At 40.9% G+C, this 27,056-nt stretch overlaps 1 protein-coding gene across 16 annotated transcripts in view; it reads left to right on the top strand.

Annotated features, from left to right (window-relative positions):
- Nucleotides 1-27,056, top strand: part of TJP2 (tight junction protein 2) — a 123,747-nt gene that overhangs the window by 82,646 nt on the left and 14,045 nt on the right. For all 16 annotated transcript variants that reach the window (XM_072838803.1, XM_072838814.1, XM_072838866.1 and 13 more), the window contains 14 exons: nt 3,981-4,034; nt 6,653-6,777; nt 8,361-8,463; nt 10,037-10,673; nt 14,531-14,634; nt 15,260-15,413; nt 16,900-17,008; nt 17,110-17,243; nt 18,927-18,993; nt 19,778-19,928; nt 23,457-23,565; nt 24,939-25,149; nt 25,864-26,051; nt 26,878-26,973. In XM_072838803.1, the coding sequence (XP_072694904.1) occupies nt 3,990-4,034; nt 6,653-6,777; nt 8,361-8,463; nt 10,037-10,673; nt 14,531-14,634; nt 15,260-15,413; nt 16,900-17,008; nt 17,110-17,243; nt 18,927-18,993; nt 19,778-19,928; nt 23,457-23,565; nt 24,939-25,149; nt 25,864-26,051; nt 26,878-26,973 (2,233 nt within the window). In that variant the 5' untranslated portion in view covers nt 3,981-3,989. The remainder of the gene's footprint in view (nt 1-3,980; nt 4,035-6,652; nt 6,778-8,360; nt 8,464-10,036; nt 10,674-14,530; nt 14,635-15,259; nt 15,414-16,899; nt 17,009-17,109; nt 17,244-18,926; nt 18,994-19,777; nt 19,929-23,456; nt 23,566-24,938; nt 25,150-25,863; nt 26,052-26,877; nt 26,974-27,056) is intronic.

Here is a 27,056-nt window from a genome sequence, read left to right as displayed (position 1 = left end):
GTGAGCGAGATAGAAAAATCTTAACCTGAAAATCCAGTTTAATTTTCTCTCAATTGAAAAACAGAGGTCTTGGTGAACAAATCTAAATGGGGAGATTTACATAATTTAGATAATTATCTTTTTGAATGTTTACCTCTTTTTTCTTTAAGATTTTTTTTATTTATTCATGAGAGAGTGAGAGACAGAGAGAGGCAGGCAGAGACACAGGCAAGAGGGAGAAGCGGGCTCCCTGTGGGGAACCCCATGCGGGACTCATCCCAGGAGCCCTGGGATCAGGGATCACAATCTGAGCCAAAGGCAGATGCTCAACCACTGAGCCACACAGGCGTCCAGAATGTTTACCTGTTTAATTGCTTTGATGTGCCTTCATTGAACCTAAACATCGCCCCTTTTGGGTGCTGATCCCACCCATCCCACCCCTATCCCATAGCACCTGGTCCCAGGGGTGCTGATAGCATGGCTCCTAGTTCTTGCCTGTTCCTCAGACAATTTGTATTTTCTTTTTAACCCTCGAGGTGATTTTTTTTTTATTCTAGTTTTTTTTTTTAAGACTTTATTTATTTATTCATGAGAGACACAGAGGCAGAGACATAGAAGGAGAAGCCGGCTCCTCACAGGGAGCTCAATGTGGGATCCTTGGCTCCTTGGACCCAGGATCACATCCTGAGCTACCCAGGTGGCCCTATTCTAGTTTTTGATCTATGAATTCTGATCTCTTGGAGCCAGATGGTATTAGCCATGGAAATGTCCTAAAAGTGAGAACACGGAGGGTGAACTAAAGGATCATGACTTCCTCACACATCGAATCATCAGTTAGTAGCTACTTAAGACCAGGCTGGTTTAAGTAGCTGTATACTGTATAAACAAAATTGCTTCTTCCTACCAAACCCCTTTGCCAAAGGGAACAAATGATCTGTTCCAATAGATCAGTTGATAGAATAGCCTTTTGTGTTAAGCTGTGTTTCCCCCAGTTCAGAGAGTTTGTTAAACTGGGGCGGGGGCGGGGGGGGGGGCACACATCATCTGAACATTTTCTGATTCTTTTCTCTCTCTCATATTAATATCAGTGTAGGAATGCCAAACTTGATTTGAAAAAATTCTAATGTAAAACAACTAGTTTTGTTTTAATTATCTTAATTTGTATATAAGTATAGTAAGGCCTTTTATTCATATAATTATATTTTTGTGTCCTTGTGTTTTAGAAACTCTCTATTAAAAAACATACCTGGGAGCACCTGGGTGGCTCAGTCCGTTAAGCATCTGACTCTTGATTTTAGTTCAGGTCATGATCTCAGGGTTATGGGATTGAGCCCCACATTGGGCTCCACATTGGGCACAGATTCTATCACTGTCCCTCTGTGTCCCCCACCTCGCTCACTCTGTCTTAAAAAAAAAAAAAAACAATATAGCTGGGTTTTTAATTTATCCTGCCTATATTTGTTGTGATAACTTTTCTGTATTTTGTATTCTAGAATATGTGCTATATTTGTGCTGTTTTTTTCTAAATTTCCCCTTTCGCCTTTTTTTGGATTGGCTTTTGGTTTTTGTTTTATTTTCCTCTCCATTGTTGGAATTATGTACCATCAGTATTCCTATAGTGGTTACCCCCAGAAAATTTAACATGTAGTTTTAAATCAGTGAAGTTTAAAATTAATTAGCAATTTAACTCTGCTCCTGAATACCATTTATTTATTTATTTATTTATTTATTTATTTATTTATTTATTTATTTATTTATTTTTTAAAGATTTTATTTATTTATTCATGAGAGAGAGAGCCAGAGACACAGGCAGAGGGAGAAGCAGGCTCCATGCAGGGAGCCCAATGTGGGACTCGATCCCAGGTCTCCAGGATCACACCCTAGGCTGAAGGTGGCACTAAACCACTAAGCCACCAGGGCTGCCCCTTATTATTATTATTATTTTTTGAATACCACGTTTTTTTTTATTGCAATCATTTATAGTTTTATTTATACAAAATATGAGGGTATCCATTGTTTATAAGTGTAGGTTAATAATTACAGATCAAATTGAACAATGTTTATCAAGTATGATTCTGTATCAAAAAAGATAAAAAATATCATTTATTATACCTTATTATTCTATGAATACCACGTTTTTAAAAGTGCTTTCCTCCCTGTCTCTCCTCGTCCCCTGTTTACCCTGCCTGTGATATGCAGTGCTTCCTGAACCTGAAAAATCTTCAATTCTGTAAGACCCGTTATCTCTTTGAGTATTGTATTACTCTGGTACCCTCTTAGCATCTCCTTCAGGAAATCTAACTAGACACAGACACATTACATTGTAAGACTTCCTTGGTCTTATCTTTAGCATGTCCCACTTGTTAAGTGCTTTTTGCTGCATTCTGGGTCACTTGTCTTCACATCTGTCTTCCAATTAATTATTGTCTTCAGCTGTGTGTAGTATGTGATTCACTTCATTGTTGATCCCATTTCAGTGACATATTTTTATTTCTAAAAGCTTTGTTTGCTTTTTTTTTCCTTCCAGATTTGCATGGTCATTTTTGATGTTCTTTTATTCTTTCAGTAGTATACTTTCAGTTTCTCCTTTTAATTTCTTATGATAAACTTCATGTTGTACCTACTTCTCTGAGCCTGTGACTGATATTTCCAGGATTGAGTCTTTGACTCTGTAGTTTTCTGTTTCTTTGAACTCTCACTCATGGTGACTTGTTTTGTTTTGTTTTAAATAATAAACTTATTTTTTATTGGTGTTCAATTTGCCAACACACAGTGGTGACTTGTTTTGTGTGTGTGTGCATTCAAATTGTGAACTCCTGTTCCTCAGGTACTTACCTGGGAGAGAATCTCCATTTGCCCCTGTGTACCTGTGTGGCACTACCATGCAGAACCACTCTGAGTGTGTTGTGGGGAGGTGTGCTTGATCTGTAATAAATTATAGTCCCAGGCTTGTGTGAATACGGGTCTGTTGATAGGAATTGTCCAGGGAGGTATTTTTAGTTATTTCCACTCTATTCAGAGTTGAGGATGAACAAAGCATGTGTCCCTGCCATCTCCATCTGCCCCTACTATATCCATCCAATCTAATCTCCACCCTACGTGGATTCTTGTTTGTTTGTTTCAGTGCTGGTTTATCTCTCTGGCTTTGAGCCTTCTTGGTATTTCTAGTCTTTAAGGATTTCTCTTCAAAGACAGTCTGTATAATTATTAGTATTTTTAAATTGCTAGCTGCCAGTTTCAGGCTTTTCTGGACATCTATTTTGGTATATTGTCAGAAACTGAAGCCTCCATCAATTTATGCAGGCATTTTCATCTTTCATGCCTAGCAGTACTGATGGAGAAGAGGCTACCCAATTGGGCACTCTCTGAGAAGGCCAAGGATTCCTTTAGACATAAAAAGGCATCAAGCTTGCCTAAGAGATCACCTTTGATGGGGAAGGGAGGTGATTAAAAAAAATGAATAAAAAATACCTCTTTGAAACTCTAGATTTTGGGGCACCTAGGTGGCATAGTGGGTTAAGCATCTAGCTCTTTGTTTTGGCTCAGGTTGTGATCTCAAAGTCATGAGACTGAGCCCCGAGTTGGGCTCCATGCTCAGCAGAGTCTGCTTGGGATTCTCTTTCCCTCTCCCCTCCTGCTCTGTATGCTGGCTCACTCTCACAAATAAATAAATAAATCTTAAACAACTCTAGATTTCTTTTTTGAGGGATTTTGTAATGATTGTTTTGGAGTGGTGATAATAAAAAAAACTCAACACTTAACATTTACATATCTATTACTACATATTTCACTAATTTTCCAGTATTGTTAAGACTGCCATTTGATTGAAGGGGTATTTAAAAATAGGTGATATAATGTTCCTCAAAAATGCCAACTCTTTTGGGTTTGTAGAATGTGTGAGCTGGACTTTCTCTTGAGACATTTTCAATTTTATAATGCTTTATTTCTAGCACTGAAATGTTTGTGGTTCTAATCCAACTGGTTTTGTTGCTTTAAAATAGGCCCCAGGCATGGAAGAACTGATATGGGAGCAGTACACTGTGACCCTACAAAAGGTGAGTGCTATGCAGTTCATCCTTGCTACAATCCTGTTTCTTTCTTTCTTTATTTTTTTTTTAAGAGTTTATTTATTCATGAGAGACACAGAGAGAGGCAGAGACATAAGGGAGAGGAGAAGCAGGCTTCCTGCGAGGAGCCTGATGTGGGACTCGATCCCAGGGCCCCGGGATCATACCGTGAGCCAAAGGCAGATCCTCAACTGCTGAACTACCCAGGCATCCCCTGTCCTTGAGTTTATAGGTCATAGATCTTAGTCATTTTTGCCCAAACATGGTTTTTCCTCCCTTAAAGTGTATGATGCATTGTAGCAGGCAGTAGTTATTATATTATCAAAGATTTGCATGCTAATATATTTTTTGGTTAAGGTTTGTATAATAGAAAATTATAGAGGTAATTCAATGTATTTACTTATCTCTAGAGAGAATGGGTTATGAAAAAAGAAAAGGAGGAGAAAAATGAAATAACCTATATTATTTAAGGATGTTGAGGTAGCTTCTACAACTGTTACAATTTTTTTTTTTAAGATTTTTATTTATTTGATAGAACAAGCAGGAAGCAGGGGGAGCATCAGGCAGAGTTAGAGGGAGAAGGAGGCGCTCTGCTGAGTAGGGAGACTGATGCCAGAATGGCGGGGCTCAATCTCAGGACACTGGGATCATGATCTGAGCTGGAGGCAGATGTTTAACCTGAGCCCCCCAACTTTTATGATAGTAACTGTAATATATTAAGTCCAAACTAAATTTTGAAATGTTGGTTTAACAATCAGGAGACATGGGTTGTATTCCTTGTCCTACTCATGATTCTATTAAGAGGTGCTGAGTTAATCAGATTTTTAAAAATCCTCTCCTTTTGCCCATGGGATTGACAGAAGCTATGAATATATTTCACTTAATATGTAGTCATTCACAGATACTGCTCTTCTTGATTAAATGAGGTACTACAAATAGCTTCTAGTACATGGACTCCAGCACAAAATGGTTGCTTAATAAATGTTAGCTCTCTTCCTTTTTATTCTTCTAACAGCAGAGTTTGAGGTAGGTGTGATAGGTGTTAGCCCTACTTGAAACAAGCACAGCCACCCAGAGTCTGTATGTGATCTTGTGGGTGGCTGGGCTGACCTTATTCCATCAGCTGCCCTGCTCAGCATCTCTGTGACTTTTGTGGGCTCCGCTGGGGTCTTAGTCCTGCTCTGAGTCCCTCCAGGCTCTGGACTGTAAAGTTCCTAGAGGGATTATAAGTTCCTTAGGAGAGTTTTCTTTTGACCCTTAGAACCGTGAACTTTTCAAACCCTGACTTTGGTAAAAGTTAGTTCCTGTATAAATGAATTAAATTAATCCTGGTAGAAAAAAACCCAGACGCAGTGGTTAGGTGCCAAACCTTCTGGAGCAGTCACATAACATGATTTCTCCTGGTGAGTGGTTTCCCCCTAGGGTCTTACTTCTCAACTCTGGACTAGAGTTCTCTTCTGACTCTTCTCTGCACCCTGCCACCAGCATTTCACATACCCCTTGAGTTGTGGCTCCCAAGTGGCAAAAGTGAGAGACGTTTTAGGTCTAGAGGATGGAGCTACCTCTGTATAAACTAGCCACCCAGGTGATGGTGCTGCCCCGTCCAAAGCCACATAATTAGGGACAATTGTCTAGCCTGCATTATGTTGCTAATTGTTTGTCTCCAGTTGGTACAGTGGGTCCCATGTGGGAAATCTTCCATGGGTGGGAGGAGACTTCATTTTATTCTCTGAGTACACTTCTACATAAGCAGACCCTGATTTATAGTTATAATCACATATAGCCATATCATTTGGATGAAACCTTACGAGCTTATTAGCTTTTTAAGGTTTTGTTTTTAAGGAATCCCTATACCCAACATGGGGCTCGAACTCACAACCCCCAGATCAAGAGTCACATGCCCCACCGATTGAGCTAGCCAAATGCTCTGGGAGCTTAGCTTCTATACACACTGAAATGAATTAGGGGTATGTATTTTTTCTGGGTTCACTGTTTTACATTTCTAGACCAATCATGATATAATTAATCTGTATTTTCTGTCTTATACACATGTAGGAAGGAGTTTAATGCTTTGCTTTCTCACAAAGTCTTAAAACTAAGTTTATCTTCATATTTTAATTTTTAAAATCCATTTACTTTTTCCCCCACCCTATATTAAAATGAAACCACCAGTTCACCTAACTTTAAAGTTAAAGGTATGCTTGAAAAATAGTGCTTTATACAGATTCAGTTGTGACTGAAGCTGTTCCAGCTCAGGTGAGACTATGAGAACAGGTATGACTAGTGATTTGAATAGCACACCCCTGTTTGGACAGAAGATGTAATTTCCCACCCCCTGCCAGCTTCTACTGATAACTCTGTTCTGTCAGTCTTTTACAGCTTTCACAAGACTGTTTCTTTTAGATAAGGAATTTCCCTTTATAAACCTGTCAGCTACCCATGATGGTGCTTTATTTTGTTTCTCATTTGTATCTGTAAGCCCTTTGTTCCTGAGCTGTCTCTCGTTATTGGTTTGACCTTTATTTTACCGAGTGCTTGATAAATCCTGAAAGCCACTTATGGAGGGATTTCTATTTTTTTATTTTTCTCTTAACTCCAATGAACAGGATTCCAAAAGAGGATTTGGAATTGCAGTGTCCGGAGGCAGAGACAACCCCCACTTTGAAAATGGAGAAACGTCAATCGTCATTTCTGACGTGCTACCGGGTGGGCCTGCTGATGGGCTGCTTCAGTGAGTGTCTTTTGCCCTAGCCCCAGCCCCTGCCAGCCCCATTGGTTGGTTCTTGACAGGGTGCTTTGGGCGGTGGGTGTGCACTTAAAAAAGAACTTTTATATATACTGAAGAGTTTTAAGGGCGGGGGGGGGGGGACTGGGTAACTGGGTGACAGGCATTAAGGAGGGCACGTGATGTCATGAGCACTAGGCGTTATACAAGACCGATGAATCACTGACCTCTACTCCTGAAACTAATAATACACTATATGTTAATTAATTGAATTTAAATTTAAAAAATCATTAAAAAAAGAAAAGTTTTAAAGTAAGAATTGAGAATGTAACATACAATGTTTTAATAAGCTCCAAACATTTGGAAATATCCTAATTCCAAATATCCAAATATCCAATATTCTTTGGAGGGAGGAGAGCAGTCCTTTCCACACAGGGAAATAGTTATAACTATCACAACTATCATTCCTAGGCTTAGGAATCATTTCTGAGTGTGGAGTACAAAATCATCATGCTTTCCCGTCTACCTCCAACACTTTATTTTACCTTATATTCATTAAAATTTTATTTTATTTATTTATTTTTTTCATTAAAAATTTAATGACGATACTTTGGTTTAATGATCTGATTTGTAAGAGGAATGTGGAAATTGGGAAAATTTAGTACATGAAAACACAGCCAGCCGTCTGGTCTGAAGAGATGATGCCATTTTAAAAGATGCCTATCTGAGTTAGTTTCCTCAGGATCATTTCTTAGGGCAGAATCTAAAATTAATTATGTGGCTGCCTTGGCCAGAGAGAGAGCTCAAAAGTTTAGGTTCTGTTGGCTTTTGAAGTCTGTATGGTCATATCGAAGTCAGCAATCTTTAATACAGAGAGCAGTGTAGAATTAAAGAATAATTTTAGGGAAGAGATATTTAAGAAGGTTTTTAATGACCTCAAAATTTCTTTATTAATCTGAGGCAAACTACTAATCTCTTCCCCCTCCCCTTAAAAACACAGGTGGATCTAAACCTGCTCTGGGGTCTCTTTTCTTTTCTTTTCTTTTCTTTTCTTTTCTTTTCTTTTCTTTTTTCTTTTTTTCTTTTAAGATTTTATTTATTTATTTATTCGAGAGAGAGAGAGGCAGATACCTAGGCAGAGAGAGAAGCAGACTCCATGCAGGGAGCCCGATGTGGGACCCAATCCTGGGACTCCAGGATCATGCCCTGGGCCGAAGGCAGGCGCTCAACTGCTGAGCCACCCAGGTGTCCCTGTTTGTAGACTTTCTGCAGCCCACCATGCACCTCGGGGAGGGGAGGGCTTGGTGCAGAAGTTCTTTTTGTGCCTAGACCTTGCCACTGCTGAGTCCCTCCTGGAGGCACCCTTGAGTGTGAGTCATTCCCGCTGGTTTCCAGTAGACAGAGCTGCTCGTGGGTTTCCTCCTAGTAAGGACTCACATTGAGCTGACTGATTCGGCCTCAGGAGTTGTCAGACACCGAGCCTTTTAAGCATTTGGGGTCAATTTGCTGCTTCTACGTGTTCCTAAATAAACGATTTACACTGACTAGATGGGAGTTTTTCATGTCTTATTTTTATTTTTTGTTTGCAGAGAAAATGACAGGGTGGTCATGGTTAACGGCACCCCCATGGAGGATGTGCTCCATTCATTTGCTGTCCAGCAGCTGAGAAAAAGTGGGAAGATCGCTGCCATTGTAAGCTCTGTGTTTGCTTTCAGCTTGCCTCAATAGCATCTGTTTATATGCTAAGAAGAAAATTACCACTTGCTTCTAAGCACTTGACAGAATTACATAATTTAGCGGCTGCTAAGTTTTTGTTTCCTCTACTTTGGGGTGACATTGTAAAGATGATGATGTAAAGATGTAAGTAATCTCTCCCTGCCTTTTCCTCATCCTTCTCCTAACTTTCAGTAGTTCTCTTATCTCAGGAACCAGGCTACACAATCCTAAAACAATTAACTAGACTGAAAACTCTTGTAAAACGGCGTTAATATAGAAAATAAATTTCAGCTCAAAAACCCATTTGTAAAGGCCCAAACAAGATCTGCCATATCTTAATAAACTAGACTGTCTTAGGAGATATTGGCAGTCTGTAGCATTCATTCATTTATTTGCTCACTCATTCATTCAGCAAACACTGGTTGAGAATCAGCTATGAGCCAGATGCCTCCTGAGCCCGCAGCACAGAGTACCTACTCCAGCCAGGCAGATGGACACATGAAGCCAGAATTGGAGCACACTATGTTTAAGCGCAGTGCTAGGGGGATGTACTGGGTATGTGGTTTTTTTTTCCCCCAACTTTATATTATGAAATTTTCAAACAAAAAAAAAAGTTCAAAGATTTGAACTATAAACACTTAATATAACTTGTTCAGTGTTAATATCCTACCATCTTCACTTGATTTTCCTAGGTATACAAATGCATACGTTTAGCGAACTATTTGAAACAAAGTCGCAGATAATGACCTTGTCCATCCTACTTAGTTCAGCATGCATCTTCTCAATAAGGGCATTCTTCTACATAACTATAACACTGTCATCCTATCTAAGGAAATTAATAGTGACTTTAAAGTATCATCTATTTTTTTTTAATTTTATTTACTTATGATAGTCATACAGAGAGAGAGAGAGTCAGAGACATAGGCAGAGGGAGAAGCAGGCTCCATGCACCGGGAGCCCGATGTGGGATTCGATCCCGGGTCTCGAGGATCGCGCCCTGGGCCAAAGGCAAGCGCCAAACCGCTGTGCCACCCAGGGATCCCTAAAGTATCATCTAATATCCAGTCCAAATCCCAAGACATCTTGAAAGATTTTTCTTCCCCCAGCCAGCATCCAATTAGAGCTCAATCACTACATTGGGTCCTTATCTCTTTTAATCTAGAAGGGTCTTTCTTTCTCCCTGCCCTCCCCCCCCCCATGACATTGACTTTTAGATGAATCTAGGCAGTTGTATGTAGAATGTCTCAATTTTTGGATTTTTAAAACTTAGTGATTTAAAGTTCTTTGATGCTATTCACAGTCTGAGTAGAAGCAGATTTTGGAGGCACTGAGTTATACTCCTTGTCTTATACTTGATTCTATGAGGTGTTTTTTTTTTTGTTTTGTTTTTTTTGTTTGTTTTTTTTTAACCCAAGGGACTGGAGGCTTAGTGAACCGTCAGGGACAGAGTTTTACTGACAAGAGAACTGGGGCTGGGCTCTTAACCACCGCATGGTCTGTATTTAATTGTCACTGCCCTGCATTCCCACTGTGTTTGTTTGGGTGACAGGTGGTCAAGAGGCCCCGGAAGGTCCAGCTGGCCCCGCCCCAGGGCAGCCTACCCGTCGATGAGGATGACCGTGCTTTTGAGGTGATGGATGAGTTCGATGGCAGAAGTGCCCGCAGCGGGTACAGCGAGAGGAGCCGGCGCAGCAGCCACGGTGGGCGCAGCAGCCACGGTGGGCGCAGCCGCAGCTGGGAGGACAGCCCGGAGAGGGGGCGTCCCCATGAGCGGGCGTGGAGCCAGGAGCGCGAGCGCAGCCGTGGCCGGAGCCTGGAGCGGGGCCTGGACCATGACGATGACTACCGGCGGCCTCGAGAGCGCAGCCGGGGCCGGAGCCTGGAGCGGGGCCTGGACCATGACGATGACTACGGGCGGCCCGGAGAGCGCAGCCACGGCATGAGCACTGACAGGGGCTACGACCGTGGCTACGACCGTGGCTACGACCGCACCTATAGCCCAGAGGCCGAGTATGGCCGCAGGGCCCAGCCTGATGCCCGGCACGCAGGGTCCCGGAGCCGCAGCCGCGAGCACTTGCGCTCCCGCAGCCCCAGCCCTGAGCTGAGGGGGCGGCCGGACCATGCAGGCCAGCCTGACTCGGACAGGCCCATCGGGGTCCTTCTGATGAAAAGCAAAGCAAATGAAGGTAGGCATGCTCCATGAAGGAAAGCACTGTTACAACAGCTAACTCCTACATGGCACTTAATGCTTGCCAAGCACTGACCGGCTCATTGCTTCCTCCTAACCACCTCACGTGGGAGTTTCTTATATCTACATTACGTACATAAGGAAAGTGAGGCACAGAAAGTTCATGAACTTGCACAAAGACATGTCATCAAGACAGAGGCAGGATGCAAAAATGTGGCTTTAAACTCTTAGGCCTGGGTTTCTCAAAGCAGCATAAGCACCACCTTGCTGTAAATGCTGATTTTCAGGCCCCAGCTCAGCCCCACTGAATCAGAAACACTGGGAAGAGCCCTCGGAGTCTGTGTTTGTGTTAACAAGCTCTCCTGGTGAGGCTGGTGCAGCTTATGTGGTGAAACCATGAGAGAGGACAGGACTCCAGCTAATCTTGGGTTTTTGCTCTATGGCAGGCCTGTGCTAGATAAATACTCTCTTAATCCTCACCAGAACCCTGTGTGGTAGGTAGGAGACTTCATTTCTGTTGTACAGTTGGGGGGACCATGGTGCAGAGAGGTTTTGGCATGCCCACAGATGAGGTGGGCCCTGGCCCAGGCTGCCCTGTCCCATACTGTATTCCTTGGAGCACTTGTATACCCTTCATTTTTTTCTTCTCTCTCTTTTTCTTTAAAGACTTTATTTATTCATGAGAGATACAGAAAGAGGCAGAGATATAGGCAGAGGGAGAACTAGGCTTCCTGTGTGGAGCCCCATGTGGGACTCAATCCCAGGAACCCAGGACCACAACCTGAGCCAAAGGAAGACGCTCAACCGATGAGCCACCCAGGTGCCCCAGCAAACCTTTCATTTCATCCAAAATTCACTAAAGCCTCATGTGGCAGCTAGAGAAGCCAGTAGTACCTGTAATTTAGATGAGTATCTGAAACTCCGAGAAGGGAAGTGACTTGCCCACATCTTGAAGCCAGTTAAGTAAGTGGTAGAACCAGAACTCAAACTCCATCTCCTAGAAGTAGATAAAAGTAGGTGAGTAAACAGGGCTTTAGAGTAGGTACGGAGATATTCCTTGCATCAGTTCTTGGTTAAGATTTTTTTTTTTTTTAATTTTTATTTATTTATGATAGTCACACACAGAGAGAGAGAGAGAGGCAGAGACACAGGCAGAGGGAGAAGCAGGCCCCATGCACCGGGAGCCCGACGTGGGATTCGATCCCGGGTCTTCAGGATCGCGCCCTGGGCCAAAGGCAGGCGCCAAACCGCTGCGCCACCCAGGGATCCCAAGATTTTTTAAATTACTTGTAACATATCATTTGTCTCCTTTTGTTCTCTAATTCTCCTTCCAAGAGGAAAAGAGATGAAGAGCACCCCAAAATGCAAAGTGAACTTCTGGCCCTTTACATTGGCAATTTGCATTTCAATGGCCTGTCTGAGGAAAGAGTTTGTTTTGTTTTTACTTCTTCTAGTAGAACACAAAGTTGTTATAGAACTAGGTGCCCATTACAATACACAGGGATATGAATAATGGGCTATGCAGAGTCCAGTTCCAGAAAACAAAGGAGAAAAAGAGATTGCACTATCTATAAGGAATGTACATTTTAGGAGGTTTAAGGATTCTATACTTTATTTATAACCACTGATAATGACATATTAATTGATCAATTCCCAGGAATTGTACACTTAAAAACAGCTCTGCTCCAAGACTGAAATGTGGACATAGAGAAATTTTGAGAATGACTCAGCATGAGACCTCCTTCAGAGAGGCCTGATGCACATTCTGTAGGGCTTGTACCCCATGTTTTTGAGTTACCAAAGCAGTACTTTTCATACTTTTCCTCCTCCCCTTTCTCTTCCTTGCCTCCTCTCCCCTTCTCCTTTCCTTCCACCACAGAAAGCCCCACATCTTACAATCATGGATGCACACCTCCATATCAAAAACTTGCATGTCTTTCATGGAGCAGTACTTACTCTGTGTGATGCATTCTGAGAGATTCCATTACATTAAATCTTAAAATGCTGTTTATAACTTACTAAATTAATTTCAGGACTCATTAATGAGTTGTAACCCACAATTTGAAAAGATCTTATCTGTCATAAAAGATTGCTCAAGCCATCCCTGGTCTTAGTAATACTATCAAGGATAAAAAGTGCTTATGTCCCTTTGCTAAGATAGCATTTTACTCCTCCTGGGCCATTATGTTACTTAAACTTGGAATTCATGGGGAGAAAAAAGTTCCATTTTAAAAAAAGATATTTTACCACTGTTTGCTAGGATTACATCATAATTTAGTTATCACTGGTGAGGGTTGCCTAGAAATTAATCTTTAAAGAAATCTAGCAGTAGGCAAGACCAATATCTGACATAAGAAAAATATCCACTTATATGGCCTGCTGTTACATTTCATGGGCACCAGATAGTTTGGCTGATAAATGTCTTAGAAACTGGTCAGCTTATTTTTTCTCCATTTAAGAGATGCCTAAAATAGGGATGCCTGGGTGGCTCAGCGGTTGAGCATCTGCCTTTGGCTCAGGGTGTGATCCCGAATTCCTAGGATCGAGTCCCACATCAGGCTCCTTGCATGGAGCCTGCACTCCTCCCTCTGCCTGTGTCTCTGCCTCTCTGTGTCTCTCATGAATAAATAAATAAAATCTTTTTTTTAAAAAAAGAGAGAGATGCCTAGAATATACCAATAAGAACCTATTTGCAACTGTTCAGTAAGACTGCAGCTTTTTTTTTATTCATTATTTATTATTTACTTAGTAAAATACAGTGTATTTTCTTTTGAGAGCAATTCAAAGTTCATATGTTCATAAAACCAGAATATGTTGGTTTTAGTTAAATATTGCTTTGCCTGGCTTACTGACCCTGTTTCTTTGCACACTGAAACTTTTTCAATGCCAAACCCCACATGTCTGAATCATTACACATAAAGGGAATACTATTTACAGTGCCTTCCTGTAGGAAATAGGGCGGTCAGCATAACATATTTACTGAGATGTACTGAGATGAATTGTTTTTTGTTGTTGTTGTTCCCAATGTAAAGTGTTAGTTTTAGAGGAGATACTCATTTTAGCCTTCAATTAGTTTCTCCATTTGTTCACATTTTGAGACATTTGTTTTCTTTCTCCTTTTTACCCCTTTCTTCCTCCTCTTTTCCTTTCCCACACTTTTATTTCTTAGTGGTTTTTTGGAACCACTTGAAAGTAAGTTGCAAGGGTGGCCCTTTACCCCTAAATATTTCAGCAGGTATCTCCAGAGGATAAGCACATTCTCCTACATAACCATAATGCCATTACTGGTTCTTAAGAAAATTAACATTAATACCCCTTTCCATACAATGTAGTATGGTTCATTTTGAAGTTGCTTTGAAATAATGTAATCCACTCCCACCCCCACCTCTCATTCTGGAACAAGAATTTAGTGAAGGCTCATGCATCACGTTTGGTTTTTATGTTGCTTTTAACCTTGAACTATCCCTCTGTCTCTTGTTTTTTACATGTCACTTTTTCAATGAGTCCAGGCTAGTTGTCCTACAGAATGTCCCACGGGCAAAATTGATTTTTCGTAGATTTTTAAAAAAGATTTACCTATTCATTTATTCATTCATTCATTCATTCATGATAGACCGGGGGTGGGGGGCAGAGACACAGGCAGAGGGAGAAGCAGGCTCCATGCAGGGAGCCCGATGCGAGATTCAATCCTGGGACTCCTGGGCCAAAAGCAGGCACCAAACCACTGAGCCACCCAGGAATCCCCATTTTTTGTAGGTTTTTAACTTGATCTAAAAAGCAGACTAAGTGTTCACTACAAGTGGATAATATATATATGTGTGTTTGTGTGTGTGTGTGTGTGTGTTTGTCCCTTAGAGTACGGTCTCCGGCTTGGGAGTCAGATCTTCATAAAGGAAATGACCAGAACCGGTCTGGCAACTAAAGATGGCAACCTGCACGAAGGAGACATAATTCTCAAGGTAAGTGGACCAGGAGAGAGAGTAGCTGAAGTCACGTTTGGCTTTCTAGTCCAAATTTCCCATTTGAGTGCTGATACAGTGAAACTTTGTTGAGATGGGAGTCAATAGTAAGAAAAAAAAGCTGGGGGGCCAGCAGGGTGAGATTTTTATCACAGAAAACAGACATGGAGATTTATAATAGTGTAGTATCAGTTAAAAGTGAATACTTTATTCTTCTCTGCTTATTTAAAGTTTAAGCTACTATTCCCTAAACTAAGAAAAGATGAGACAGAGAGTTGTTAGTTTATTAATGCTGAATGTTTAATAGTTTTTATAAACCTCTCCAGTCAGGAAACATGTTCCATTAGTAAACCAAACCAATGTCTTGAGCTTGGAAGTTAAATAAATTAGCAGAGTAACTTAAGTATACCACAGCTCTCTTAAGCCTGTATTTGGGGTCCAGTCATGCAGGGTTATATTGAATTTAAAGGATAATTCATTTTTAGTAAGTCAGTCATCCTAAAGCCCATGTCTGTTTGAATAGCTGAGCAAAAGCCCTTATGCTTTTAGAAGGGAAAAATACACACTTTGTTTCACTGTGAGTTACTGTATTGCATGTAACATGACCGTTACCCCGTAAACACAGATAAATGGAACTGTAACTGAGAACATGTCTTTAACTGATGCTCGAAAACTGATAGAAAAGTCAAGAGGAAAACTCCAACTAGTGGTGTTGAGAGACAGCAAGCAAACGCTCATCAACATTCCATCATTAAATGACAGCGACTCTGAAATAGAAGGTAAAGAAGGGGGAGGCTGTGAGCTCAGCTGGAAGCATGGAAGGCTGTTGGGTTTCATATTGTCAACTAATTTAGCATAGCCATCTAGTTGGAAGTTATATTTCCAACAAAAGCTTCTCTTTTAAACTTTTAATTCCAGTAAATGGTGGTTATTTTCTTATTTAAGTGTCTGTTGAAGATAGTTTTCCAATATGAAATTCAGGTGCCCCAGTGGACTCTGATTTAGGCCACTGAAACCAAATTTCAGTAAAATTAGTAAAAAATACATGTATGAATGGTTTAAAGACCTAACCGCATCCATTTGTAAATTGCTCATTCTTATACTTTAAGATGTTTTTAAAAGATAGAGATTTCTCTCTTTTTTTTAAGATTTTTAAAATTCATTTATTCATGAGAGACAGAGAGAGAGAGAGAGAGAGAGAGAGAGGCAGAGACACAGGCAGAGAGAGAAGCAGGTTCCATGTAGGGAGCCCGATGTGGGACTCGATTCACAGACTCCAGGATCATGCCCTGGGCGGAAGGCAGACAGGCACTCAACCACTGAGCCACCCAGGCATCCGAATAGATAATATTTCTAACAAAGAGAAGATCATAGGTAAAACAGGTAGACACTATAGTAAAGAATCAGTCAGAATGGCTGAATATTGTGGTATTCATTGATTAGCAATCTGTGTCACTCTTCTGTCTTAGGAAGCAATGTTCATTTCTTGAATATTGTGATTATACATGTATAACATATACATTAAAAAAAAGTAGGCACGATACTTCCTAATTAATCATCTAATACTTCCTTCGTGCAGAAGAGTTTAGAAAAGATTAAGTTCTCAAGTTTGAAGACAGATTTTTTTTTTAAAGAATTACTTTGTAAAATTTCAAGACTTAGTTTAGCTTCCATTATATCAAAAGTGTAATCATTTGGTTACTGCTGTGAGTGCAGTGCAGGAAAACAGAGCATAAGAAATAATCCCCACATGCTAGGTGTTTATAGGTTACTTGCTATTCCAAGTGTGGTCCAGTTGCATGAGCATCCTGGAACTTGCTAAAATCACAGAATCTTAGGCTCTGTCCCAGAAGAGCTATATTCTAACAAGATCCCAGGTGATTCATATGCACATTAAAGTTTGGGAAGCACTGCTTTGTGTGGTTAAAAATGAGTGTATACATATATGATCCAGTAATTGAATTTTGATTCTTTAGTAGCAGCTTTGAAGGAAAGTATAATGTAAGAGGTATGTAAAATTCTGAATTTGGCTTCCTCTTTATTAATTAATGCCCTTCTTTTGAGAGGTCCAGATTTTCTTCAAGGGAAGACTGCTAGACTAATAGCACAGTTATTGCCTGTCTCTTTTCCATTTCCTATGTTGCCTTACCTCAGTATCATTTCTGGTACAGGTCTTAAATATTTTTTTTTTATTTTTTTTTATTTTATTTTTTTTTTAGGTCTTAAATATTTTAATAAAAAGTCTTTTCTTATTTTTGAAACCAGATATCTCAGAAATAGAGTCAAACCGATCATTTTCTCCAGAGGAGAGACGGCAGCAGTATTCCGACTATGATTATCATTCCTCAAATGAAAAACTGAAGGAAAGGCCAAAGTAAGATGATGTAGCCTTCCCCTCACGCGACACTGAGCATACACACATACATATTTGTGGATCTATTATATTATGAGACATTAACGTGATGTGTGCTTAAGTTCAAGAGAGGACATGCAGAACAGATGGTCCAGGATGGGCGCCACACCCACTCCCTTTAAGTCCATGGGGGATATTGCATCTGTGGTTGGCACAGAGAACAGCAAGGAACCCAGATACCAAGAGGAACCACCAGGTGAGACTCCTTTTAAATGTGTTCAAAAGTATGTGGTTGGTAATTCCAGAGGATGGCCAGATGGAGAGAAATTTTTAAAAATCATTCTTACATATGGAAGAGGGACTCCAGTCTCTGTCTTTTAATATTGAAAAAACAGGGGGTGCCTGGGTGGCTCAGTCTGTGAAGTAGCTGCCTTCAGTTCAGGTCATGATCCTGGGGCCCAGCGATGGAGCCCTTCATCGGGCTCCTTGCTCAGCAAGGAGTGAACTTATCCCTCTCTTTCTGCTGCTCCCTCTGTTTGTGCTCTCTTTCTCAATTAAATTAAAAACAACAGAAAAACTAGTCTTTAAAAAGAAAAAAAGGAACAAACAAACATAAAGAAAAACAGCCCTTTCTATATACCAACCGATTGGTCACATTTTGTTAATATTTGATTAGTTATGGTCCTGGTGTTTCCCTTCCCTGATCCCAACCTGAGTAATTTGTTCTGCTCTTAACTTTTTTGATAGCGAATGTGTGGGTTTCTTTTCCTACTCACCTACCAGTTCTCAGACTCTCCAGACACTAGCTGGTTGTCCCGACAATCCAGTTCTGGTGCTGACTGCCCAGGGTTAGTGCAGACCCTGCAGGTTAAGGACTCAGTCCAGCAAGGTGTATCCACTTCACACACCACTCACTAGTTCCAGGTGATACGTAACTTCTGACCAACCCCCTCCTCACTCAGGTTTGAGAATTTGCTAGATTGCCTCACAGAACTCAGGGAAGCCCTTTACTTATAAAGGATACAACTGGAGAATGGCCAAATGGAAGCAGGGTAAAGGGCAAGGGGTGCAGAGCTGTCATGTCTTCTGTAGAGGTACCACCCTTCCCAGTATCTCGATGTGTTCACCAACGCTGAAGCATGCCAAAGTCCATAGTATGTTTATGGGTTTTATGGAAGTGTATCATGTGTGTGACCAGTTATTACCTCAGTCTTCAACCCCTATTCCCTCCAAAATGATGGGGAGGTGGCTGAAAGTTCTAAGTTTCTAATCATGGCTTGCTCTTTCTGGTGACCAGCCCCCACCCAAGGCTATCTAGGAGTTACCTCTTTAGAACAAAAGTTGCTCTGCCACCCGTGAAATTCCAAGGGATATAGGAGTTCTGTCAGGAATTGGAAGCAAAGAGCTGAAGATGCTCTTGGCACCACTGTCACTCTGGAAATTAATAGGGACTTTAGGAGCTCTGTATCAGGAACCGGGGGCAGAGACCAAATATATCTGTTTCCAGTCCTGTCGCAGTCACATTTTGTTTTATTTGATTAGCTGAAATCCTGTTGTCTCCTGCCTCTGCTCTCAACCCATCCCTTAGCCCTGCCCCCACCACCCTGAAACTATCATGATTTTACATGCATAAATATTTATTGATGGAGAAGATTTATGTGGTTTTTAAGTTATAAAAATATTATCTTTTGCATATGATTGTGCACCTTGCATTTTGGAAATTTCATTTCTTACCCCACTTATTTTGAGAAACCATTGGCATCTGCTAATGCCTCAGAATTAAACTTCAAAGACTTATTTTTGTTGTTTGATGTGATGGCTAATATGTAACATAAGGTTCAGACTTGAATTTTTGTGGATTTTGTGCTTTTTATAGAGATAAACTCACTCCTGTTAGTCCAGGTTGATAGTGATGGCTTTTTTTTTTTTAAATCCATAGCTCCTCAACCTAAAGCAGCCCCAAGAACTTTTCTTCGCCCGAGTCCTGAAGATGAAGCAATATATGGGTATGTATTTCAGTCTCTTTCTTTTCTTTTGTCCTTCCACATACCTGTCTCCTTAACTGAAATCCAGAAGAATTTTTTTTTTTTCTTTTAACCACAGATGGTGATTTTGCAGATAATTAGCCACCTCTAACCAACCTCTGTTGCTGGTGTTTATGAGAAATAACTTGTAGGAAAGTAAAATGTGGAATTGGGTGAACTTTGTGATGTTAACTTTGAATGCTTGTATACTCATCTGGCTACTTTTCCAGAATGTGGTTCTGAGTATTTGAGTTTACCAGATCAGTAACTCCTAGAGAGGTGAAGTATTGCTTAGCCACAGGGCCTCTGTAGGGGCCACAGTATCCTGATGATCCTAGTGTGTGGAGAGAGAGGAGGAATGACACACCACTCTGTTCTGGATAATGAGGACCACTGATTCGGTGGTGGTCAAGAGCAGCAGCTCCTGGAGTAGGACCTGGCCTTGACAAGCCCCAGGCTGTGGTGGTACCGGGCTGTCCTTTGGAAGAATCCTGAACTGGGAGTCAGATGGCCTAACCGTGCCTTTTATTTGCTTTCTAATCTTAAATGAATTTACTTAAACATCTGTATTTCTACTTAGTAACCAGTTAAGTGGGCCTACTGATACTCATCTCACAGTCCCCAAAAAGATAAAATGATAAAAATGGGAGCTTTGTAACATGTAAATCTCTTTATAGATACAAGAAAATCTTTCACTGCTAATGTTGGTTCCCCTTTACAAAGAAAAATCTCCCGTATTTCTTTTCTGAAACTGAACTCATTGCAGTCCCAATACCAAAATGGTGAGGTTTAAGAAGGGAGACAGCGTGGGACTCCGATTGGCTGGTGGCAATGACGTTGGGATATTTGTGGCTGGTATTCAAGAGGGTACCTCGGCAGAACAAGAAGGCCTTCAAGAGGGGGACCAGATTCTGAAGGTAGGAAAGCCCATCCCTGTTTCTACATGTTACTAGGAAAGAGTGGGGTTTCTGGGGTCTTATGTAAGGGAAGGGGAGGTAGTCCAGCTTGTGAAAATAGACCAGTTACAGCTTTGTTGATGCCAAGTATAAAGTCTGTTTCCCTCAAATGGGCCCTGTCTTCTCAGCTCTGAACCCAAAACATCACTATGTCAGTGGAAGCTCATAGTGTTCAAGACCCTTGCAGGGATTTTTATTAGTTTGCTTAACAAAAAAATTAAGATTCTAACTTCAGGCCTGGGAGGAAGATCTCTCAAGAGATCTTGCTAATGTTTGTTTTTTTTGTTGATTCCCTGCCTGATTATCACTTTTAAGACCATGTGCTGTATTTGAACAAAGGATACTGGCTTAGATCTTTATTTTTATTTTTATTTTTTAATTCATTATAGTCATAGAGAGAGGAGAGAGAGGCAGAGACACAGGCAGAGGGAGAAGCGGGCTCCATGCCAGGAGCCCGACGTGGGACTCGATCCCGGGACTCCGGGATCGCGCCCTGGGCCAAAGGCAGGCGCCAAACCGCTGAGCCACCCAGGGATCCCCGGCTTAGATCTTTAAACTTAAATCCTGTCCTAGCCTCTCATTAGTTCTGTGAGCCTCATTCAATCCTGAAACTCAGGTTTCTGTATCTCTTCAGTGGGGATGAGAATACCTGCCTTGTAGAGGCCCTGGGAAGGTAGAGAATGGATAACACTACAAGGATTTAGCAGAGTTCATGGCATAAAACAGGAAGGTCAATGTCTGTTTTTCTCCCCATTGGAAAATAACAAGTTGCTGTCACTCAATATGTTGTTTATATCTAAAATTGTCCAAGAATGGTTAATCAAATGTTGATCCTTTTAAGGTTACTATATATGTTTATATAATCTGTGGGCTTTAAAAAAACAATAAACAACTCAGCTTTGACATTTCATGAGATACATATATTGTCCGCTGACTTATAAACGTTGAGAATGTCAAGTACCTTGTGACTATACAAAAATATAGAATCCTAGGGAGTTGTCTTCACTGAATTTCTGATTCTGTAAACTTGGATTTCTTATGAGTCACTAGGGGGTCTGGTAAAAAAAGCATCTTGGTTCAAAGGTGAGGGGAGGAAAAAAGTTGAATTCCCAAGGAAGCAGGCAACAGAGCACAAAAATAGGTAGTCCTCTTCCTTTTTGGCTCTTGGCCTCATTGCAGTTCAGATTTCATTTATGGAGCAGATGAAGGGCAAACCTTGATCATGAGCTTTGCTAAGATTTACAGTGATATTCTAGACCCTCTTTGGCTTTGCTCAGGGTCCTAGAAGACTAAGTATACCTGAGTGAACCTCGTGGTAGCACATGATCCTAGGAAATACTACTAAGTGCTACTGATAAGAATCCCATCAGAGTGCCAGCTCATACCAACTTACTCTTGAGCTGATGCCAAAGGAAAAAAAAACATTTCTTAACTAGAATGGGGCCATTAGGAAGTCAGGAATTTGGAAGCCTTTGCTTATGAAGGTTCAAGGATAAAATATTTTTGTATGCTGGGGGAAGAGAGATTTTTCTGAATTTCCATGAAAAAAACAGTGAATTCACCTATGGGTTTAACACACCTCTCTGTAAGTTGTTAAAGATGGGAAGTGTCATTTCCATAGGTAAACGTCATGGTATGCAATGCTTACACGTAAGAAAGTGTCTTGTTTCCTGTTACCACCTTGGTGAAAGACAAGGAAAAAACTGTGGGAACTGTTTTTTCTTGTTTTTGTTTTGTTTGTTTTGTTTTGTTTTCCAGTAATCTCATCTGAAAGACAATAGATAGTCCTCATTCTTGGGCGTGAATAAATTTTGTTAAAGGAACCTTTAGTTCTGCAAAGGAGTAAAAAAGATTGAGTTTGCCTACTGGGGCAGAGAAGCTGCTGTACAATCAAAAGCTGTAGCTGATAGCGAATCCTTTTCAGGATCACAGCAGACACGGCTAGCCCCCATAGACTACTAAATAGATAATGAAAGAGGGTATTTCTTGGAGAGGACTGTAGAGCCTAACCTTCCAGTATCAAAGTGCTGTCATGGCCTCTTTAACAGTAATTTGTTTCGATGTTCCTTTTCATGGCCAAATTGAATGTATGTGGTAAACTCTTTCTACATTTACTAATCATTCTTTTTCTGTTGAGGGTTAAGTGCGGCTCTTCCCTTTGTAAAGGTGGCAGCCTAACATAGAACAAACACACTAGTGTGCTGTGATCTTATGAATATCAGAAGTCTGTGTATTTTCATGCTTGGCTTGACTGTCTCTTTGTTTATTATTTATCTGGTATGGTTCTTACTTCTCTTTCAGAAACTTTATGGGATGGAAAAGAGAAAGAAACGGCTAAGTTTTTAAACATAATTACCATGTGTGATTTAATTTTCACTGTTTTATTTTTGGCTTGATGCAAGATTAGCCTCACATGGCCATAGGATGGACAGAGGGACCCTCAAGGTCTTCCCTAAAGCCCCATGGCCTTGTCTTACTTAAATAAAAGCATATACAGTGCATATGAAAATGTGGCATATACAGCTACAGGTGTATATATATAAATGGCACAAGAAAGGATTAGATTCTAAAGTGTGATGATCCCTAATTGGGGGATAGAGAGATGGGAATGACAGATATCTTAAATGCTAAATATTGTTTCAAAGGGAAAAGTTACTAATTTACCTAAGTAAATGTCATACTTCACTATTCTGTTTTAAAATGGTTTTAAAGGTACTGAGTAAAGATTCCAAAATGCCTTTTTCTTTGTGCCACGTTTCAGTTTTACTTGCTTTCTGACTTACCTTTCAAAAGCTATGTACTGTGTCCCCTCTTTGGTCATTGGGAGATAAGTGTTGTGGCTCCTTGCCAGAAATAAGTGCGCCAGAAGCGTAAATATTTAAGCCTGTGTATTAGGCTAATGGCCTGCCATTATAAGGCTAATGCTCTTCAATTTCATAAACACATATTAAAAACCTTTTAGGTGAGAGAAGCTATAGGAGAAAGGTGGAATTAGATTTTTATTTTCAGGCTTTTATTAAAATCACTTTGAAGTGTTTTTAATACCTTAAGCTGAGCCAGCATGCCTGTTTACCATAAGAGTCCACCACTCCCTATAGCATTATAGTTAAGTTTCATAATTGTGTATTACCTCCCTGACCACCTCTATGGGAAACTCAAGAAGAAACAGACACACTAACATAACAAGAAATTTTAATCTGATCCAGTGACAAATCCTTGATGGAATGGCATATTTCTAATGCCATATTTGGCATATTTCTAATGGCAGTGTGGGGAGACAGGAATGTGTGATGCCCATACAGCCCAGGCCCATAGCAGGTACTGGGAGGGCTTGAGTTGAGACACTAAGGGCTTTTTTTTTACATCCAGGCCCTGATGAAAACAAACATAAAAAACTTAGGTGGCATCCTTTTAAAAAATGACTTTTTTCTTTTTGTTTTTTCTTTTCTTTTTCTTTTTTTTTTGTCTTGTTTTTCTCCTTCCTATTAGGTGAACACACAGGATTTCAGAGGGCTAGTTCGGGAAGATGCCGTTCTCTACCTGCTAGAAATCCCTAAAGGTGAAATGGTGACCATTTTAGCTCAGAGCCGAGCTGATGGTAAGCAAATCTGATCATTAGTTTAATGTGGGGAGTGGGGGAAGTGGGACAAGGATGAGAGAGGTATAAGTCTGGGTATTAAAAAATTGAAGTGTATCTTCACTCAATTTTTGGGTCACAGGTATGTGAAGAAAGTTTGAGTACCATTTAATGTTCTATAGAAATATTTTCTGTGCACCAACTGAAATAATTTTACCAGTTGTGTCAATTTGGAATAAAATCACTTTTCTGAATGGTGATCTTTTTTTTCTTTTTTTTAAAGATTTTATTTATTTATTCATGAAAGACAGAGAGAGAAACAGAGACACTGGCAGAGGAAGAAGCAGGCTCCATGCAGGGAGTCCGACATGGGACTCGATCCCAGGTCTCCAGGATCAGGCCCTGGGCTGAAGGCGGCACTAAACCGCTGAGCCACCGGGCTGCCCTGAATAGTGATCTGTCTTTAAGTACTGCCTGGAGTTTACTGGATTTTTCATATGAAAGAGGCAAAGGGCCATGTCTCTGGGGCAGCTTCCACATTAAGGCTTACCAGTCTGACAAGTTGCTGCACCCTTCCAGACCTCATTGTTCTCATCAGTAAAATAGGGGTTCACAGTATCTTCCCAGTTTGCTTCAGAGGTTGATTGGCAAGTGTATTAGGTTTCTCTAAAGGAATGGAATCCATAGGGGGTGTGTGTGTGTGTGTCTGTGTGTTTGTGTAGACAGAGGTATATTATAAGGAATTGGCTTACATGATTGTGGAGGCTGGCAAGTCCCAAGGACTGCAGGGTGAGTTTGGCAAGTTGGAAACCTAGGAGAGCCAATAACTTGGTTCCAGTCCAAGTCTGGAGGCCTGACAATTGAAAGAGCTAATAGTGTAGTCATAGTTTGAAGGCTGGCAAGCTCACAACCCAGGAATACCTAATGTTTCCACTTGAATCTGAAGGCAGGAAAAAGCTGATGTCCTAGTTCTAAAGCAGGGAAAAGTTTGTTTTTTTCTTACTTGGAAAGGGTTCACTTTTCTGTTTTATTCAAGCCTTCAACTGACTGGATGAGGCCCACCACTCAAGGAGCACATCTGCTTTACTCAGTCTACTAATTTAAATGTTAATTTCCTTCCCTAAGAGCCTCAGTTACACACACAATAATGTTTGACCAAATGCACCCTATGGCCCAGTCAAGTTGACAATAAAATTAACCATCACAGTGACTCATGAAGTTAGTTTTTTGTCCTTCTTCCTGTTTGAGTCCTGATTCCCATAGGGCCTGTTCACTGAGTTTACTAAATAAAAAGTAAAAAGGGTGATCAGAGATAGGAGAAGCTGATAACTCTTCAAGAAAAAAAACCTCTAGTTAAGCAGAATGCAACATACAAGAATGCTTTTGTTTTTCAGTGTATAGAGACATCCTGGCTTGTGGCAGAGGGGACTCATTTTTTATAAGAAGCCACTTTGAATGTGAGAAGGAAACTCCACAGAGCCTGGCCTTCAGCAGGGGGGAGGTCTTCCGAGTTGTAGATACACTGTATGATGGCAAGCTGGGCCACTGGCTGGCTGTGAGGATTGGAAACGAATTGGAGAAGGGCTTAATCCCCAACAAAAGCAGGTATCTGAGATCATACACTCTCCTACATCTCTCTTAAGCCTTCTCCCTACAAATCAATTACAGTCCCTTCCCTGCTCAAAGAGGAAGCCCCATATGATTTCATAATTTGTCTTTATGTCCTCTTCTATCACCTGCTTCTGGTTCATGAGGTATGGCCTGGGACTGTGAGATCACCTAATTTGCTGTATTTAGTTAGTATCATGTGGTTCGTTGTTGCACCTGGCTGGTGTTTAAACAGTTTCCTCTGGAGTGTCTGCTGCCTTGCATAGCACACGAGCAGATACCAGAGTGGCTGGAGCATGTCAACACGATCCTCAGGAACAGGTTGCCCTTTTCCACTTTGTGGCCCTCATCCTTGGGAGAGGCTTATGCACACCAGTTAACATGTTGGGTGGCTGACTGGAGAAAATAAGAAAGATAATTGTACTTTGGCAGGAATTTGGGTTATGTTTACTATACACCAGCCTACCAGGGTAGCCACGTTCACTATGTTTGTTACTGAGCTATTTCTGGTAGGTTTTATGTGCACCCAGCCCTTCTCTGCTTTCACTGGGTAAAGAAAGTCCCCACATTTCCCACTCTGAAACCTCTTCACTGTCAAGCTGCATCTTCTCTAATCCAAGTTCATAAGCAACATTGATGGGTTTTGGTTCATTTTAACTTCATTTGTGCATTATCTAATAAGTTTTTACTACCTGTGGTTTCTTCTCTTAGAGCTGAACAAATGGCCAGTGTTCAGAATGCCCAGAGAGACAATGCTGGGGACAGAGCAGATTTCTGGAGAATGCGTGGCCAGAGATCTGGCATGAAGAAGAACTTAAGGAAAAGTCGGGAAGATCTAACAGCTGCTGTGTCAGTTAGCACCAAGTTCCCAGCTTACGAAAGGGTTTTGCTGCGAGAAGGTGAGGAAGCCAAGTGGGGCCAGGAAATGATCTGACTGGGCTCTGAGACTGTTTTTCTTCATTTTCAGACTGTAATAAGCAGTTTCAAACTTACCATTTAAACCCATGCCAGGCTATAGAGTTGCAATCATATTCAAACATGAAATAAGACTTCCAAAAAGTGAGTTATGCAAACTCCTACATGGAAGTGTATTTCCACATTTCAGTTATTTTTTTTTAAAGATTTTTATTTATTTAATCATGAGACACACACACAGAGAAGCAGAGACACAGGCAGAGGGAGAAGCAGGCTCCCCATGAGGAACCTGATGTAGGACTCGATCCAGGACCCTGGAATCACAACCTTAGCCGAAGGCAGATGCTCAATCACTGAGCCACTCAGGAGTCCTTCAGTTATTTTTTTAAATACTACCATTCGCAAGTTTATATATGTTACTTCTAGCAAAGTTTGTATTTGATCCTGGGGAGGGGAGTGAAGGCATATTCTTCAGAAAAGAGCACGTCTAAACTGGGGGAGAGAGAACATAATTTTTTTCATTTAATCATGTTATCACTAGCCTATAAAATACTTTTTTAAAAAAGATTTTATTTGACAGAGAGAGAATGAGAGCAAGCATAAGCAGGGGGAGTAGCAGGGAGAGGGAGAAGCAAGGCTCCCCGTTGAGCAGGGAGCCCAATACTGGACTCAATCCCAGGACCCTGGGATCATGACCTGAGCTGAAGGCAGACACTTAACCAAATGAATCACCCAGGCGCTCCAAAATATTTTTGCTTATCTTAGTAGCTGATGAAATGTGTTTCCGTGGCCTTTCTTGTCTCATTTCAGCTGGTTTCAAGAGACCTGTGGTCTTATTTGGCCCTATAGCAGATATAGCCTTGGAAAAGTTGGCAAATGAGTTACCGGACCTGTTCCAAACTGCTAGTAAGTCTGTTGATGATTCTTTTCTCTCCCAGTTATTATTTTGAAAAATATCTAATAACATACAAGAAAAATGAAAAAATAAT

The sequence above is a fragment of the Canis lupus genome, chromosome 1 (assembly GCF_048164855.1).
Source record: "Canis lupus baileyi chromosome 1, mCanLup2.hap1, whole genome shotgun sequence".
In the NCBI taxonomy this organism is placed as follows: Eukaryota; Metazoa; Chordata; class Mammalia; order Carnivora; family Canidae; genus Canis; species Canis lupus.
The sequence above is the reverse complement of the archived record's forward strand: the minus strand, read 5'-3'. Positions and strand labels throughout refer to the sequence as shown.